Below are 20,197 nucleotides of genomic sequence, written 5' to 3' on the forward strand. Positions count from 1 at the left end.
TTTTTCATTTTTTTACTATATCATTTCTATTTGACAACATAAAGTTGTCTTGTGTAAATGTTTAGAAAGTGAATGAGGAAGTACAAGGATGAATAATTTGAGTTAAAAACATGTTTTCTTCATAATAGATGTTGGCTATAAATCCACAGCCCTGATTCTTAACAGATAAATATGAAATAATATTTCTGTCATTAGTGTCAAAATGTTTAAACGAAAATAAGTTATGTATTTATTTCTCACAGCCAACGGCTCCTATCATATGTGAATTTCTTACAATGATGGCAGTATGCCACACAGCAGTGCCAGAGCGGGAAGGTGACAAGATCATTTATCAAGCAGCATCTCCAGGTACAAGTGAAATGACCATGAAAAAAATTTTTTTTTCTTCAGTGCTGGGGATCAAACCCAGGGACTTGTGCTTGCAATGCAAGCACTCTACCGACTGAGCTATCTCCCCAGCCCCCAATTTTTTTTCTGTGGAAAATTGTTCTGAAATTTGGGATTGTATAATAAAAATCAGTTTCGTCTGAAAAAGTAAGATAACCAAATTATGCTCTTGAGATAAAAATTTTCACTCACTAATTAGAAAATCCTTGACTTTCAGGATTAACTCTATGTGTTTGTGTTGAAATACATATCTTTGTATACGTAATATTTTGGTATATAACATGAATTACATGGGAATTTGAATAACAAAATTAACAAAAGTACTTTTCTATAAACTTCCCTTTATAAATATTAATAAGATTATTTTGCACATAGGCAGACAGAAAAAAAGAAGATCTGTTTGCCTAAAATAGTGATGTACATGGCTTTAAAAACATAAATGTTGCTCTTTTCTTTTGAAAATGGTCGTCAGGAAGCTTGCTTTGTATTTACTTGGGTGTGGAAATTTTTGTGCATTTAAAGGGATTCCATAAAATATTTGTTGGCACAATTACTCATTATTTTGACTTAATTTTAGACCTCTTTTCAGTTTCAATTTGGGTACATAATCAATTTGATAATTGTAAATTTTAGGAAAACATGAACACCCTTTGCAGAACTCTTCATGTTTAAAACTTTATTCTAAACAAACACCGAGGATTTGTCGAATAAACCAGATTCCTAAAAAGGATAAGAAGATACCACATCTCACATGGTTAGGATAGAACCTAGATGACCATTTTCCCATCCTACACCCTCCCTCAGCAATGCAAGGGTTTTACAACACAGAGATAAAAGTAGTTAATATATAATAGAGCATTAATTAATTTTACACTATTTAAATTCAATCCTTAATTAGTAGTATTAGCTTTTCTACATTCAACTCTTTAGGAGGAAAATAATAAAGATTTTAAAAAGACAGCTTGTGCCATTCACTTGGACAAGGGTTATCTAGAGAATATGCTGGACGAAGGGTACATTTAAGTTATCCTTTTTAGGTGTGGGACTAACAGACTTAATATTCAGAAACCTGACGCCGGGGTATGTGTCTCTGACACTTCCCGTTGTTCTCTTCATTCCTTAGGCATTGCCACATGACTTAAGAAGGAATGGACCACAGTACTAGGTACCAACGTGAAAAGAATTTTAACTAAACAAAAAATCGTAATATGCGAATGCATTTCTGTTGTATTCTGGGTGACTTTTTCCATCACTTATTTGTTTTCACCTGTTCTTCTGAAACAGATGAGGGAGCCCTGGTCAGAGCAGCCAAGCAATTGAATTTTGTTTTCACTGGAAGAACACCTGACTCGGTCATTATCGATTCAGTAAGTTATTTAAGTTTCTTTGTAACCAGACTAATGCATATGCATAGCTTCAGTGATAAGGTGATAGGATTATCATAAAATGGAAGTTTCCCACACCAGAAGAAACCACTTTATTTTCTATCATCTATTTGTTTAAGTACTTATATATCTGGTACTTTGAAAAAGCATTATTGATAATGTGTTTAATAATATGTATTCTTCAACATTAGACACATCTGACTTTCTTTTCTGTTGTAAGGATTTCTCTCTTCCTCCATTTTACCAATCCTTCCCTGTATTTCTAATCATTACAATTAGAATAATCATTACAATTTCAGATGAAATAAATATTCAGGACTAATTTTTTAAATGGGCAGATGTGTCACAAAAGATGATACATGTGGCCAGTAAGCACATGAGAAAACATTGTTAGTCATCAGGGAAAAGGAAAACTATAGTGTTATGCCACTCCACACCTACCAAGAAGGCGAAAATTAAAAATATTGATAGCACCAGGTGTTAATGAGAGTGTAGAGCAAGTGGAACAGTCATATACTGCTGGGTGATATAATTAGAGTTCCCTAATAAAGACCAGTTTTTTTGAATGGGCATCTGACCCAGCACATGTACTCAGTTACCCAGGGGAAATGCAAGTCGACATCCTCAAAAAGACTTGGAAAGGAACATTCATTGCTTTACTCATAGTAGCCAAAAGCTGAAATGAAACCCAATGCTCATCAGTAGGAGAACGGATAAACCAGTTGTGATATATTCCTGCAATGGGAATATCTAAACAATGAAAAGGAATGTTATCAATTCATCAACAGCATGGCTAAATCTCAAACATTATACTGAGAGAGGAAAAAAAGCCAGACACAAAGGAGTGCATCCTTTTTAATTTCATTTATATGCAGCTGGAGATCAGGCAGAAGTGATTTATGGTGATAGAATTCAGAACAGTGGTTGCTATAAGGCAGGAAGAAGATTGATTGGGAACAGGCTCAAGGGAATTTATGGGTTGGTGGGAATGTTCTGAGTCTTGATCACGGTGGTGTTTGCTCAGAGTACAACTTTGTCAGACTATGTAATTTTCCTTGAACTATACTTTGAATATCTATGCATTTTATTGAATATAAATTATATATAATTTTAAAATCATTACCAATAGTCATAGCTAAACATTATTTTATTTAATATTTTCTTTTACTTTTGTGTTTCTTAACACAAAATTATTTCCTAATGACAGTTTTTCCTTTTTTACCTAAAGATAAATCCCTTACCTTTTTTTCTTTTTTTCTTTTTGGTACTGGGGATTGAATCCATAGGTGCTCTACCACTGAACCACATCCCCAACACTTTATTATTTTATTTTGAGGTAGGGTCTCACTGCATTGCTTAAGGACTCACTAACTTGGTGAGGCTGGCCTCAAATTTCTGTCCTCTTGCCTCAGCCTCTTGATTTGCTGGGATTACAAATGTGTGCCACAGCACCTGGAGCCTTCTTTTTTTTTCCCCTTAATTTTCTTAAATTGCTTCATTTTCTTTCGACTACTAAAGTACTCAATTTTCTTTTTTCTTAATTGCTTCCTTTTTCTTTCTATTACTAATTGTTCACTAAACCTTCTTCATATACTTTTGTAGTACAGTCCCACCAGTCAACTGTCTATTAGCAACTCTTTCCTCCTGTTTCAGCCGGTGTTGTTCTAAGGCCTTCTTCTATGACACTTGGAATTCCTTTTGATTTTCTCCTGCTTTTGACTACTTCCATTAACCTGAAAATAAGTTCATATTTCAGGGGAAAAAATTGTGTAGTCACTTTTATGATAGAACTTTGTGACTAGTGATTATTTCTAAGAAACCTAAGGTATTTCCAACTTTGTGTAATCATATATCCCTTTCTTTTCTAGCTGGGGCAGGAAGAAAGATACGAATTACTAAATGTGCTAGAGTTCACCAGGTAAAACTTCTCCTCTGTGATTTTTCTAGATAAAATAAAGTGCTATCCCTTTTTACCTTTTCCCTTTTGAATAACTAGAATATATGCTTTGTTTTTATTTAAATTTGTTTAGGCAAAATATTAACTCAAAATCTTCAGTGGAATAGAGTATTCCCAAAGTGCCTTCCTCGTCTTTTTGTTTTCACTTCAAAGTGACTGTTTTCCTAACCTACTATTATAAGTAGCATATTAATTGACATTCAGATGTGTCTAAAACACACAGTTAGAAAGCACTACGCTAGGTGCCATGAAGAAAAATAAAGCAAGCTTAGGAATGTCAGGTCTTTCAGACTATTATAATGAGGGCAGATTTAAGAATGGAGAAAAACGAATATGATGCTATTAAAATAGTCTGCAAAAACTGATAGACCAGGATGATGGTAGTGAAATTAAAGGGAAGTTGATAGAATCCATATACCTTTTAAAGGAAGGTCAGAAGGACTTTGCCATGGATTGGATATGGAGGGCAGAGAGGAAGAGGTCAGGGTCTCTGGCATGAACAATTTAGTGAATACAAGTACTGTTTACACAGACAATAAAAACAGAAGGGAAATAGATGTGGACATTAAGATGTTTGGAATTACTAGGTTTTAGATGCCTGTGAGACATACAAATGGATGTGTCAGGTCAGTAGTTGGATATAAGGGCCTGAAACCTAAGAGAGAAGCCTATGACTGAAAGACCATTTGGTAGCCATTGGTGTAGAAGTGATATTTAAAGCCATGAAAGGGAATGGGATCACCTAGAGATAAAATAGAGAGCTCAAGGGAAAATGGAAGGCTGATGACTGAGCCCTGAGTAATTCCAACTATTAAGGGTCAGTTAGGAAAAGAGGAATAACAACAGAGGAAGCTTTGTCATTAAAGTCAAGGAGGACAAAAAGAATAATAAATAGCACAAGGCCAAGAGAAGAGCAGTTCAAGCACGCAGTGGACGTCTCTGCCAGAGACTGCTTCAAGCTTGGATGAGGGAAAGAGCAGACGTGTTCATCAAATGTGGCTCTCCATGGGCCTGGCGAGGAGGAAGCAAAATGTGAAAGGCGGGAATGAAGGGCAGAGGAGTGGTGGCAGGGTGCGTGGTGATGGTTCAGAGGAGGTGAGCTGTGAAGAGCAGTAAGGAAAGAGCTGGATGGGGATGTGGCGCAGTGGAAGCGAGCTGGTTGGGGTGAGTTGTGTAAGGGACAGTGCAGAGCATGTGTAAATACCACCGGCAGAGCTCAGCTTAAAAGAAGAGGCAGATTGACAGGAGAGCCACGTGGCTTGTGAGTGAGGTTACTGAGAAAGTGGGATGCGGGGAGGTTCACACACATGGAAAGAGGCCTCTGATAAGAGAAGAAACCTTTCCTCCATCATGTCAGAGAGGAAAATGAAGAAGATAGTGCACACGTGGATAGAAATGGAGGCTTTGATGACAGAAAGAAAGAGCATTTCTTGTCTGAGGCTTGTATCAAAGTAAATTCCAAAAATTCAGAGTCTGGAGTAAGGAGGGAACATGGAAGACTTGGAGAATGGAGAAGATCACTGTGGTCTTAGAGAGACTGAGAGAGCAAGCTTCTTAGAGCACTGTAATAGATCGGTGTGCAGTGGTGTGTGGTACAGAGCATCCCATTGATATTGAGGACCGTGTTCACTCATCTTCATCACCGGGTGAATTTTCTCTGCGATGTCCACTTACTCCAATATACCACAGAAGAGTGTTCCCACTCACCCTTGGGAATTTTCCCAGGAGAAGAGAAGAGCAAGGAAGTTGATGAGTTTGACATTAAATCAAAACCGAATTAAGAAAAGCATGAATCAAGAAGGGCTACGGTAGAATGCACAGGTGTCATTAAATATATTCCTAAAGTACATATTCATGTTCCCTCCTTGTCTGAGGTTTCACTGTCCATAGTATCAATTGCCTGTGACCAACATGCTCCAAAACTATTAAATGGAAAATTCTAGAAGTAAACAATTCATAAATTTTAAATAACTTCATTACAGTGTTCTGCTATAATCATTCTATTTTATTGTTGTTGTCTGTCTCTTACCATGCCAAATTTATAAACTAAACTTTATCATAGGTTTGTATATATAGGGAAAAAGTTAACAAACAACTTAAACATGCACAAGTAGTGTTTTCCAATGATTACATGCCTGAAACTGCAAATAGTATTGAAATATATATTGAAATATATATTATATATAATATAAAATATACATGATTATATTTATATCTATTTCCATATATTTCATGTACTAGCATATATATTATATACAACATAATATATAATATATATTATGAATATATTTTATATATAAATATATAGTGAAATATCTATATTTCAATACTTTCTGCAGTTTTAGTCATGTAATCATTGGAAAACAATATTTGTGAATATTTGTTAAAAGTGCTAGCATTTGCTGTTATGTGTGATTATGTACTTAAAATTATCACTTTTATTTTTAATAAAATTACAGTACACAGTTGCTCTTTTAAGGTACTGACTTAAATTTTCTTTCAAATATAAAAATATTGAACCAGGACTCTCCTCCACTCTGGTGGGTCTTAACTCTCACAGGTTTCTAAGGAACCATTTTGTAAAGTATTCCTCTAGGGCAAAGGATGATACCCTAATGACTTAAAAAACATAATGTAACTTTCAAAAGTTCCCAACTGTACACCAGGGGATAGTTCGTATATGTGGAAGGATCAGGCTCATAATTTGATCAAATTTATTTTTTCACTGTGAGTATTAAAATATGTGAGGCATGACAAACATATATGTGCATATCATCATTATGGAAAAACCTCTTTCTTTCAGCGCTAGAAAAAGAATGTCAGTGATTGTTCGCACTCCATCCGGGAAGTTACGACTTTACTGCAAAGGAGCTGTAAGTCTTTATTTTTGTCTTTTACAGTTTTGATTTATGCTGGTTTATAATGTACGTGTTAGGCATTCTGCTGTGGGAATGTAATGCAGATGTTTAGCATGAAGTTGCTGACATCCACCGTTGCTGGTGTTTTATAGTAATAGGGTTGTGCCTCTTCTGGTGAAATATGGAATTCCTTCTGGGTAAATTGGGTGCTTATAAAAAATTCAGCCTAAGTTATTTTTATAATTTAATTTTTGATACATATTTGTATATATACATATATATTATATATATAGTGTATAAAAATGTTGACAGACAACTAAATACAGAAAATAATTTTTCAAAGACCATAGAAATGATCTTTGTTCTGTGCATCATAATTACTGGTATAATTTCTCCATGTGAGGATCACTATTTATCTTGCATTGTTTTAATTATAACAGAATTTCTAATTATTGATTGGCTTTGGCATATTGGCAGGTTATATACTACATATTCTAACTGACTTTCCTGGTTAAAAATATGTTTGCACTCATGGAACAATGAGATAGCTACTGACCATGGTTTTGGTTTTGTTTTTTGTTTGTTTGTTTTTTGTTTGTTTTGTTTTTTGCTGTTGTTGTTGTTGTTGTTTTTAAGATCAATCAGTATTTTCTTTCTGAATTGCCCTTTACAGGTACCTAGTTTGTAAATTCCCTAGCTTGGAAATTTTCAATTTTAAGTAGATTCAGTAACTTTGCTTTTTTCCATGGAAACTTGGAAACCAAACTTAAGAGACCCAAATCTTTTATTTAAATTCTTGTTGAAAATGTTAGATGCTTTGGTTTCAAAGCATTAAAATGCAATTTTTGAATGCCTTGGTTTGGAAGCATTCTGGTGGAATGATTTTGTGATGTCTCATGAATTTAGTTTTAGAATTCCTTTGGTTTTATTTTCCCACTGATTCAAAGACCTAGCATTTATTCATTCTGAACATCTTATCACCAGGCTTCAAACTGGATTTTGGAGATTGAAAGAAAAAAAACCTAAGATGTGTTAGGAATTTTAGACTAGCCAGGGAAGCACATATAAAGAGAAGGTTAGGTTACAATACTGAGTTATTTCGTAAAGATCTCCCACATCCTGGTGGGAACATGCACTGTGATAAGGGAATAGGAGAGCCCGCAGACCTCCCACCTGAAAGGGCTGATAGATGTCACGTTTAAACACCCAGATCACATCCTTCCTCCTGTGGCTTTGAACAGTCTTCTACCTAAAAACTGTGGGAAGTTAAAGCATTGAATAAGAAGTAAAACTATGGGGCTTTTTTTTTTTTTTTTTTTTTAATAATCCCAGAGATAGTTTATATATGTTAACTTGCTTATTGCATTGTTTTTCCTCACTCCCAACCTGGCTATGAAATGTGGTTCAGTGGTAAAAGGTGTAAACATGGGAAGCATGCTTGGGAACTTGATGTAGGTTGGCAGGCAAGAGCTGAACTGGAAGTGGAAAAGTTTGATGTGAGTTAGGTTTGGGTTTTTTTGTTTGTTTTGTCTTTTACCATCCTCGAGAACTGTACTTTTTTCTTGATTGTTCTGATGGCGCCTCAGAAGATGATATGAGGCTACCAGTCAAGGCTATTGACAACAGTCCAGGCAAGAGTGGATAAGGAATAAGCAAGACAGTTGCAGAGAAGACAGGCAGAGGAGGGTGATGTAGAACTTGATAATTGATTGGTGATGAGGGAAGAGATTATCCAGGATCTTTAGGGGATTTCTTCTCGGCTTGCCAAGGAGACTTGAGTGATATCACTTCCTAAGATAGAGAGTTGGGAGCTACATTTGAACCACCAAGATTTCACAGGGGAAATCATCTAAATTTCACAGGGAAAGAAATCCAGGGTGCCGATACAGTTTAGAATTTAGCAAATATAGCCAGAAACTAAAAGCAGGGGAAGAAATCTTATATGAAGAAATATTACCTGAAATGAGACGAGAGTATAAAATGAAAAGTAGAAGAACCAGGAAAGAAGATTGAGATTTGAACAAGAATCTAAGGAGCCTGTCAATTCCTTGGGAGAGTCAATATCAATAGGTAACAGCTGTAGCAGAAAACCTGAGTAAACAGAGTTCATTAAGAATATACTGTGGTCAAGACAGCATAGAATGTCATGCTTTGACATCCTCTGTACCAAAGTCATGGCGATGATGGATGGAGTTAGTATAAGTATAAGGAGAAAATAAAGAAAAAACCTACACAGGTAGACATCTGTGTACCCCAAAGTAGAAATAGAATCAAAGCGGTTCATTGAACCAAAGTCTTGAGCTGAGCGGGGTGGGAGTCCCAGCCTCTGAGTTCAAAATCAAGGAGCAGTGGTTAGTTTGACTTCTGTGAGACTGTGGGGTGAGTGTCCTGGATTTAAAATCACATGAGAGCAGCAGTGGTGAGCTTCCCCAGCATGAGAATAGGCTGAGGAAAGCTCATACCAATCTCTACACAGGGTTTATAAAATGACCAGGTTAGCATGCTTGCAAAGAGGGACAGAACAGGAGCAAAACTGGGGGGAACATGAAAAATTCTCATGTTAAAGGAGATAACAAGCACCATAAAAAACTGGGTATTCACTCCCAATTGAATCATTTGTATAGACCCATCTGACAAGGAATGTTTTAAGCTCAACATGATGAAGAAATTCTAATTTTTTTTTAATTGAGAAGAAACAAAGATGAGTAATGGAAAAAATACACATACACACACATATAAACAATTTTTTAAAAATAAGTAATTGGAATAAATGCAAGATTAGACACAGTTCAAGGAGTGGGAGTAGAGTTTGTGATTTTAAAGATAGTCCTAAAAATTCCATCCAGAATGTGCATAAAGACATGGCAACTGTGTGTGTGTGTGAATGTGTGTTTGAATAACTTATTTTTTCTACTTTTTCTAGATCTTCTTAATAAAGATGTTTTGCTTTGATAATTTTAAAATGGAAAAAAGGAAAGCATATATGATATACTATATATATAATATATAATAGTAGCTAACTTAGGAAGAATACATTTATACAAGGAAAAACTTAATTTATTCAAGAAAGCAAGCATTCTATCCCAAATTTATATACCAAAGGAAAAATTATAAACTTGACTAATAAACTTAATGTTGTAGAGACCTTAAAGTGACTGAAAATTTCAAATTAGGTATTCCTTAAATAAAATTCTGTGCCACATATAAAAAAGTTCTGAAACTAGTTGCTTTTATAGCAGTTCACTACCACACCAGGTACAGTACAGATAATTTTAAATGGCACACAAAAAAATGTTTGCATATATTTAAACATGGGTGTGTCTTACATCTTTGTCAAATATTCCCAGTCAAAGGGACCCAAGCTTCATGCATCAGGTCAGTCTTACCTTACTAAACTGGACAGCAAGATCAGATCCCTAGTAGCACTTGTTTAACTTACAGGGTCAAAATCAGATAGAACTATTAAAGACTAATCTCCAAAGAAAAGAAATTCATTTGGAAACAGAACACAAATCTAAGTTGCAATTGAGGACACACATACATAGCCCATGGTAGTCTTGGGTCTGTCCAGTGAACAAAAGGCGAAGGTTTACTAAGACAGCAAAATCTCCAGAAATGATTTTTGAAAGAAATTTCATTGGCACTTGCAATAGATTGCTTGATGCTGGCAAGCCCTGAATGGGGAGTGGCACCAGTTATTATGTAAAGCTAGCCTTAAAGTCATAACCAGCTGTTTCCTTGTCATTTGCTAAATAAAATTAGTCTTAAAGTCACAGTGGCCCTTTTCTTTGGGTCAGTTTTAGGAGATAGTTCCTGGAACAGGAATCTGTGACTTTGAGTGTCCTCCCATGATCCCTCCACTCCATTTTACATAATTATTTTTATTACAGTAAGATTATCTAGACAAATTTCAGTATTTAATGTAGTACATAAATAAGCAATTATGTTAAGACTTACTTATTTTCCACCATTGCCTTCTTAGGCAGATGCCTGCATTTTCTGGTAGTCTTTTTTCATGATAATATCATACACATCCTGTGAAGGTCTACACAAGTGACATTTTAAAACGATTGATGATTGCATCCAACATTTTCTTCACTTAACAAATAATTTTTGAACACCTACCCTGTGCAAGGCACTATGGAGACAAGCAGTGTTCAAACTTCAGTCTAAAAGACAGACAAAAACAACTTTTTGAATGAAAATTCTCCTAAGATGAATTACTAATCATGAGTGTAAAGAGCCCTGACTCTTTACACAGTCAGTATAACTTGCCTATGCTGTGCCGCTCCCGTAGCTTCAGCTCACCATAATTTTCTGCTTTTACCTTGCTGAGGGCCAGGACACAGATCACTACATCCAGTGAGGATTTTCCATAAACACAGACTCAGATGATTCTGAGTCTCCTCCTATGGAGTGTACTTGTTTTAGTGCCTGTAAAGAACATTTTACTCCTAACAATGAGTCTAGCTTTTGATGTAGCCCTTTCAATAAAGGACTGTTACTATGGCTGGAAAAAATATATGTAAACAGTATTTTTTTTGCATGTAACGATGAACAGCCTATTATATTATGATTTAAAAACAAAGGATACATTTAATGCAGAAGGCCAAATTCTGTCCTCTGAGTTTCTCAATATTATAAAGAAGTTACAAATTTAATTTTTCCTCTTCAAAGCCTCAGTTTCTTCCACTGGAATGTTTGGATACCCAGCAGAATTCAGCCTTTCGGGCCTTATTATTTATCACCTTTGTTTTCATTATTTTGATTTTTTGAAGATTTTTCTTAGTTTTAAAATTACCTATGTGGATTTCATTGAAAATTTCATTAGCTTCCAGTAAAAATAAAGATCATAAGTTAAACTTTTCCTTCTTCATGAGAAGGAACTGTAAGAAGAAATTATCATTTCCTTTGCCTTGCCCCCCTTCCCATTCCACCACTGAAAAATGAAAAGAAATTCATAATTGGAGCCTGGAATATTCCATCTGCTCTGAGGTCACTAAGTTCTATTTCTCTCAAGGGTTCTAAATCATACTCCATTAGTCTGCTTCCAAATCTCAGCTCTGAGACTGGAGACCCCAATATGGGTAATACCACTGAGAAAGTAATTGCAGGTAAATGATTTATTTTTTCCTGGTCTAATAAAACCATGAGGACTAAACACTAGAATTTTTTAAAACATTAAACCAAAGCCAAAGGATAACTAAGGGAACAATAGGCAATTTATAAATGAGCAAAAACTAGAGAAACATAAGTGGTATATAAAGCTAAAGCTGAAAAGGACTTTAAAAACAATCCAGTGACTTCATTTTACAAGTTAAACCAACTGAGTCTTAAAGTGGCACAATTAGAAACTGCTTTGTAAAGCAGTTCCTGGTTTGTTCAGGGTCCTCTGCACTACACCAACCATCCCTCTTAAGCAGATTCCGTTGTCCTGTGTTTCTTAAAGTTTGTTCCTCTGTGAGCACTGATCCCATGTGGTGCTCTATCCTCCAGAAGGTTCTGTGGGCACATGAGTTGGGACATGTGCCATATAGTCATTGAGAACCCCACTGCAATTTTAAAGGCAGGAGCAGTTTTGCAGCAGGACAAGCACATTAACTGTATTTAGTCCAGACTTTCTTGAGTTCTGGAGCATTCTTCCCTGTAGCACCTGTGAACACTTTTTAGAGTTCTGCAGAACGGTTGGAAATGGGTAAGTATCACACAGTATTTGGGAAGTGAATGAGGTAATAATATTTACGTTTTAAACATTGGGGTATCTAGAGATTTATTCCAAGAGAAGATGAAAATGTAGGACTAGAAACTCCCCTTGGTATCTACTGGGGATTTTTTCCCGGATCCCCACAAACAAATACAGAGATGCTCAAGTTCCTTACATAAGATAGCACAGTGTGTGCATATAACCTGCGCACTTCCTCCCCTACATTTTCAGTCATCTCTGCATTGTTTTTAACACTTAATACAATGTAAATGCCTTGTAAATAGTTGTTAGACTATATTTTTTAGAGACTAAGAAAAAAGTCTATACCTGTCTATATTCGCAACCATCATAGGCCTGATTACATCCGTCTGTGGTTGGTGAGTCCTTGAAGGCAGAACCCACAGATCCAGAGGGGAGGTCTGGCTGCGTTTCTTTGTGTCATCAGGGAAGCAGTGTTATCTGGCAAAAACACTTTATGCCTTAAAATCAGTGGTAAAAGTAATTGGTTATTTTTATACTGATTTGATAACTAATAATGTTGCCAACATTAACTTTATTAAACTCAGAATGCTTTTTTAAGTACATTATACCTTCTCTTTGTTTTCCAGGACACTGTAATTTATGAACGACTTGCAGAGACTTCAAAATACAAAGAAATTACCCTAAAACATTTAGAACAGTTTGCTACAGAAGGTGAGCACAATATGGCAGTAAAGTATGATTAAAATACAAAGAAATCTTATACGCGTGAGAGTTTACAAGGTTACTGTTATTATTTTACCTAGAAATTCCTAAAATAAGGTATCAATATTGAGAACTTAGATTTTACTATATGCTGTTCCCCCACAATATTTTTATTTTATTTCCTAAAACTATTTATTAAAATGTTTAGAGGCTTTTTTTCCCCACATTTTAGGTGGTAAGACCCATAAATCTGTTTGACTTTTTAAAATGAATGTAATTTACAATTTAAATGCTTTACCTTATATCTCAAGAAATTCATTAGGGAAAGAAACAAGGGTCAAATAACTGAAATATTCTAATCTGAATAAGAGAAAGAAGAGGAAGAAGAAGAAGAGGAATAAGCCTATGTGATTATGAAAATAGGCATCAATTTAGTTAGAATGGAAGACTTTTTATTAAGGCCCAATGACATAAGATCTGAGAATCTATGATATAAAAAAAAAAAAAAAAAAAAAAGGCTTACCCCCATCACTCTGTCCTGAAATACAGTGTGTGAAGCAAAACAGTACCTGGTCTAGAGAGATGATCTAGATAGGATGAAAGGAAGTGAGGGTCAGTCAACATTAGGATCAGTACTACAGGAATGTGTAGTCTTATCTCTGAACTTAACAACAGTGGTCATAACTGTATCTAAATCTCCCCTCTCAGTTTTCAGCTCCTATTTCCGCTAGAACAGTCACCAGTGGCACCAAGCCTGACCCCTGATTCAAGCTGAGAAAAGTTAGAAATATTTTTTAAAATACTAGGCAAAAAATAATAATAGGCTTTGAAAAGCAAGGACACAGAGAACCTTCTCCCAGTTCTACAGAATGCAGGAACACAGAAACATATTTCTGTAGAGCTCAGGCCTTCAGACAGGCCGGGCAGGTTGGACCTACCCATACACAGCACAGGTATTGTTTGGTTTGGCTTTGCTTATGGAGGAGGTTTGGGGGCATCCTTCTCATCTCAGTTATGATGATACACATGCTCTGGCTCTCAGACATATTTGAATTGGCTTGGCCCCCACCTCCACCCCATTCTTTCTGGCTTTGGGCTGAATGACATGTCTACTCCATAGCTCCCCTCAAATAAATTTTCCAGCCAAGTTTCCAAAAGTGAAAAACATGTCCTAATATGGCCCCATGGATTTAATCTCTACTCTCAGTGATCCAGCAGTAGATAACCCTACTCCTTTCTTGGAAAGATCTTCCTGGTATTTTATGTCACATGTTCTTTGCTGCTTCTTTTTGTTGTTGTTTTAATTAGTTTTATGTGACATTAGAATGCATTTTGACACATCATACATAAATGGAGTATAATTTCCTATTCTTCTGGGTGTACGTGGTGTAGTTACACCAATTGTGTAATCATATATGCACATAGGATAGTAATGTCCAGTTCATCCCACTGTCCTTCCTACTGCTCCCTCCTCCCCCTGCTTCACTCCCCTCTGTCTAATCCAAAGTACCTCTATTCTTCCCTAGCCACCCTACTCTTATTGTGATTTAGCATCCACATTATCAAAGAAAACATCGACCTTTTGTTCTTTGGGACTGGCTTATTTTGCTTAGCATGATATTCTCCAGCTCCATTCATTTATCAGCAGGTGCCATAATTTCATTCTTCTTTAAGGCTGAGTAATATTCCATTGTGTATATATACCACATTTTCTTTATCCATTCATCTGTTGAAGGCACTAGGTTGGTTCTATAACTTAGCTATTATGAATTGAGCTGCTATAAACATTGATGTGGCTGAGTCACTGAAGTATGATTATTTTAAGTCCTTTGGGTATAAAACGAGGAGTAGGATAACTGAGTCAAACAGTGGTTCCATTCAAAGTTTCCTGAGGAATCTCCATACTGCTTTCCATAGTGGTTGCACCAATTTACAGTCCTACCAATGTATGACTGTACCTTTTTCCCCACATTCTTGCCAATATTTATTATTGCTTGTATTACTGATAATTGCCATTCTGACTGGCATGAGATGGATTCTCAGTGTAGTTTTGATTTGTATTTATCTAATTGCTAGAGATGTTGAACATTTTTTTCATAGAATTGTTGATCAATTGTATATCTGTTTACCTCTTGCTTCTGACATGTTCGCTCAAACATATTTTATTTGATGAGATCATGAAGCCTAGTGTCTGGCTCATTCTAAGAGTTGTGTGGTCTTGAGTGAGGTGTCTTCTTGGGAACCTAGGTAGCTGCTTCCTTTTCTGACTAAGAAGTGCTCTGGCCTCTCTCCTTCTAGTCCGTCTACTTTTCTGTGGCTGAGGGTGAAGTGAGCTATGAAAGCAGTAGGCACTGAGCTCTGGGGGTAGGTCACTGCACACATGAGCCCTGACTACCTTCCCTGAGCACATCTGTTCTTTTTTGCCACTGATCCTCTCTATACAAAGATTATTTCTGCCATAAATTTATAGTGACAAAAAGCAGTAATAAATGCAGTCATCTATCCCAGAAAGAGGAAGGCCACTCTCCTGGTAGACCTATGGGGGGTCTCCCTTTCCCTCTTCATAAGCATCTGAAGCCACCATTCTGAGCCACTGTACCTGACAGTGGAGTTACAGAGAGGAAGAATTGGGGTCCCTGCTGTCCAGGAGCATCAACCTGATAAAGCGGACCATGGAGAGAACAGTATGAAACATTGTTATTCACAGCATAGGAGCATTTGGGGATTTCTGCTTGTGTCATCCTGGTGAGAGGAGGCCGTCACCCTGGTCCCTGGTACAGAGGAGGTGACAGCAGGGAAAGAGGTTGAAGCTGTTCATGCAACAAGTATGAGCCAAACATCAGGTTTGGTTCGTCCTGGAGAGTGTTTAGAAGATTTCAAACAAAGGAAGCGCTTGGTGAGATCAGGATTTTAGAAGAGACCCTCCAGGTGTGGAGGATGGATGAAAAGGACTGGGAATGAGAAGCAGGGTGCCTATTTTAAGAGCGAGGGGAACATCCATAGAGGTTCTACACTGAGGTCTTGTCATAGCCGCACTGGACTTAGCACATTATCTGAATGCAGTCGGTCTTTTCAAAATGAGACTTTGTTAAACAAAAACAGGAACATCAGACTTCTGAATAAAATCTTCTTTGGTGGGTCGGGTGTGCGTTGCCTCTTCCAGGGTTAAGAACATTGTGTTTTGCTGTGGCTGAGATTTCGGAGAGCGACTTTGAGGAGTGGCGAGCTGTCTACCAACGGGCGTCCACCTCCGTGCAAAACAGGCTGCTGAAGCTGGAGGAGAGCTACGAGCTGATTGAAAAGGTGCGTGGGGAGGCTGTTTTGATCCTCCAAAAAGTCGGGTTTCCACAAAGTTCCAGTCTGAACTCTTGGGACCAACAGAATAAAAAGGAAACTATCTTGATGCAACACTCACTGTTGAATCTTCTCTCACTGTCTAGCATTAATACACCTTAACATGAGATAAAAGTTTACTGAAAAATCTCCAGGATTAGACATTGCTGTGTATAGATCTTCACTCTAACACCATGGGACCACAGTTTGGCCTAACGGTCTCCTTACCAACATCTTCCGTTGTTTCTGTGTCACTGTGGACATGGAGTATGCCCACACAACACATTATATACACATACATGTGTGCTTAGAATAAGTATATTTAAAATGTAACATAATGATATAGCTTGCCTAATCTGTATCTAGTAATAAATAATATATAAGTGAATAATCCAGTGCACATACCTGGCTGGTTGTTGTCCTACACTTATGCACCCCTCTCCCTCTTTTATTTTTATTACAAGTATAAATAGCCTCCTTTTTACAGATGAAGAAATCAAGGCCAGTCAGCCTAAAAATGATCCGTACACTATGACTGGTGCTGTAGAAATAGCAAGATGTTAATTATCAGGGGCAAATAATTTTGTGTAGTGCTTACTGTGCACCACGTGCTATTCATAGCACTTTTAACTATTTAATCCCTTTGAAGTATTAATTATCCTGTTTACCGATGAAGAAATCAAGGCAACAGATTAAGTAATTCCGCTAAGATTACACAGGTCATGAGAGCCTGAGTTCTCCCTCCTACTCCAGTTTCATGCTGAAGCACTCACACACCTCCACTCTAACCCTTAAGGGTCCATTCAGTAACTCCCCTGTCGCTCAGTTCACACCGAAGCGAGCAAGCCCGTTAGCCACGATTCATCAGGTCTCACCTCAGGTAAGGAAAGGCTGACTTTTTCCTCCTTCCTGTCCATCAAACGAGATATTTCCCAGTATTTCTGTCTTACAAGGCAGCCAGCACCACACGTATGCCTGGACTATTTCTCCTTCCATTCCCATACCCTCTACTACTAGGGAAGGTCATTTTAGCGGCAGGTGGTTTCTCTGTTGCATACACTTGCCACATGTAACTCTAGATATTGTTCTTCTGTCTCCTCAGTACACAGATCACTTCATATGTTGCATGTTTTATAAGGGATACATCTAGACACATGTAGGTCATGCAGCATATGTAGAGACAGAAAGATATATAAACGTATGAACTTAATATTTTCCCCACTTTTTTCTAAGAAGACATGTGATAGCAGGTGTACTAGCGCCCCTCTTGGTCTCCCTTGCCAATTTTAGAGGTGCACACACAGCAGGGGCCTGCTCCCAATTGACTTATTGAACCTGTATTTTTTCTTTTTTGGCCACTTTCTGACATTTATATATGACCATGTCTTTGGGTATCATATGATGAAATAAAATAATATGGGGCCATGAGCATAATCTCCGGTGAAAGTCATATGCTGTCTTAAAGCACTAATAGTATTGATTTTTAATCTTTTGCTTTCCTTACTCTTAAGAATTTTTTCAAATTACCATGTTTGTAAATGATTCTCTTATTCCTGTCATCTTGTCTCCCATGCTAATGATAAAGAATTAATGTATAGTGACACTAAAAATACATTTGAAAATGGATTCTAAATATATTAAATTGTACATGAAGAGTAATATAGAAAATTCTGGAACTGCATGTTCAATTATCCTAACATCCTTACTCTTAATTTCTTAGAATTTATAGATTAGATTTTCTAGGATTAACAGTTTTCTTGTTAATAATGTCTTTGATTAAAACACTTTAGTACTTTGAGCTTTTAACAGATATAGATTTTCAACCCCTTTCCAGCAGATGGCGATCATGAGTTGCATTGAAATTTAAGTTGCCTGGGAAAATCTATTGAAAGTTTTTTGTTTCTTGGAGTTACTTTGTTTGATTATTTGGTTATGTTTACATATATGGAAACCTCCCTTGTGACTGCTTTTTAACTAAAATAAGTGAAAATGGAAAATTAGAGTTAATTCATCTTTACTTCTTGATAAGCCACAGGATCTAATATGTTGAAAAGTATTTCAGCCCAGAAAGATGAAGAGATTAGGTCCCTTACTCAGTTAGCATATTCCAAATAAGAACTTATTTTCTGCATCCTTCTCTACTCCTCAAACTGGGTTTTAATTTAGTTATACCTTCAGTTAATTTTTATTAGGCAGTTAAAATGTACTAGATACCCAACTGCACAAGCACATGAGGAAAATGGTTTGGGCTCTCCAGGTGCCCTGGTCTGAGCGAGTCTCAGGTGAGGAAACCTCAGGAACCCCACGAAGTGACCCACACACTCCATCTGAAGCAAGTGTGCAAAGAGGTGGTAACTTTTGAAAGAGCTTAAAAGGTTGTTTTACCAGACAGAGGAAAGCAGAAGTCTTTTTTAAAGGAAAAAGAGAGAATGACACAGGGGTTTCTGCAACTGAGCTATTTTTCTGAAAAATGCCTCTGCCAACCCCGATCCTTTGAGGACTGTGGGGTTTTTAATGTGTCTAGAGCCAGAGTGATATCACTTTGTTGTTGGTCTGAGTTTCCATTCTTTGTTAAACTCGCCTGGGGTCAGTTCAGTAGAAGTTTTGATTTACTGCTCTTAAAACCACCCTAGTGAGGCAAGTTTCAACCTGTCAGGCCGCTGATTCTGCTCATGTGTCACCCTGGCTTTAAATTCAGCTGTCACGGCCTTAGAGTTCATCCAGTTTGCTTCTTCCTTACCTACTTAAACGGAGGCATGTTGATTAGGCAATCTATTTTTTATGTGTTTGGAATCTATTTTTATGTAGACTCTAATGTTGGACTTAACATATAAGGAAATGAATTTTTTAAACTGTGAGAGTGGTTTGTAAGAAAATTCTTTAGGACAGAACTCATTTTCCAAACAAAACATTGCCTGAACCATAATAATCATAATTGATAAAAGCAGAGCTGCCCTGGTCGAAGAGTGAAGGGGTAGAGAGAAGCCCCTCCTCGGCTTCCCCTCCACCTCCACCATGGTGGTCCGTGAGGAGCTTTTTAGGACTGTGGGGTCCACTGAGTACAGTTTGAAGACCATATAAAATTACATCTGTGTGTGGATGTTTCAGAAAACATGCTTCTTGGAAGGTTGGAACTTCATTGTGGTCGTACTGGGTGCTTCCAAACATATTTGAATCAATGACACAAGGTACCCTCAACACAGTGATGGTAGTGTTACTTTAAAAACAATTCGAAATTTGAAATATTTATAGAGCATTCATTCCACAAAGACAAAAATATTTTTGATAAGTGAATATTTTACAATATGATTAAGGTTGTACTTTCAAACCATGTGTTCTCTCCCTCCCTCTCCCTCCTCCTCTTACTCCTCCCATACTCATTCAAACAAGTAAATTCCGTTTTTAAAATTTAGGCAAAGCCATATTCCTTTGGGGGTTATAACTTATGGTGTGAACTGAAAAAACTACCCAGATAGACCACAAATATGCAAGAATATATTGATATCTGTCCATCGGTGCAGGCTGGGTTACTTTTCTGCTCCAGGACATCTGAGCACTAGAGTGCACCCTCAGGGACACACCAAAGGGAAAGGAACATGGGAGGTGTGAAGAAGTCCTCTGCTGATGGCACACCTGTTGACAGCATTAGAGGAGAGGACTGGGGATTTTTAAATCTATCTAAAATATAATCATCTTTGTTACAGTGTTATACTGTATGGGCTCCAACACTTGCATCCATATGGTAAACTTTTCAGAATACTAAAAAAATTAATTCTGATGCTCTGAGTTGTTTCAAGAATCAGTTACTGGTATATATATATATATATATATATATATATATATTTTTTTTTTTTTTTTTTCCCTGTTACTGAATATCAACCAGGGGGTG

The 20,197-nt window shown here is 36.9% G+C and overlaps 1 protein-coding gene across 4 annotated transcripts in view; it reads left to right on the plus strand.

Annotated features, from left to right (window-relative positions):
• The window catches only part of ATP8A1 (ATPase phospholipid transporting 8A1), a 217,640-nt gene that overhangs the window by 100,123 nt on the left and 97,320 nt on the right, over nucleotides 1-20,197 (plus strand). For all 4 annotated transcript variants that reach the window (XM_079152800.1, XM_079152799.1, XM_079152801.1 and 1 more), the window contains 6 exons: nucleotides 243-348; nucleotides 1,672-1,754; nucleotides 3,641-3,690; nucleotides 6,533-6,602; nucleotides 12,900-12,984; nucleotides 16,139-16,278. In XM_079152800.1, coding sequence (XP_079008926.1) covers nucleotides 243-348; nucleotides 1,672-1,754; nucleotides 3,641-3,690; nucleotides 6,533-6,602; nucleotides 12,900-12,984; nucleotides 16,139-16,278 — 534 coding nt within the window. The remainder of the gene's footprint in view (nucleotides 1-242; nucleotides 349-1,671; nucleotides 1,755-3,640; nucleotides 3,691-6,532; nucleotides 6,603-12,899; nucleotides 12,985-16,138; nucleotides 16,279-20,197) is intronic.

The sequence above is a fragment of the Sciurus vulgaris genome (genome assembly GCF_902686455.1).
Source record: "Sciurus vulgaris genome assembly, chromosome: 9".
In the NCBI taxonomy this organism is placed as follows: Eukaryota; Metazoa; Chordata; class Mammalia; order Rodentia; family Sciuridae; genus Sciurus; species Sciurus vulgaris.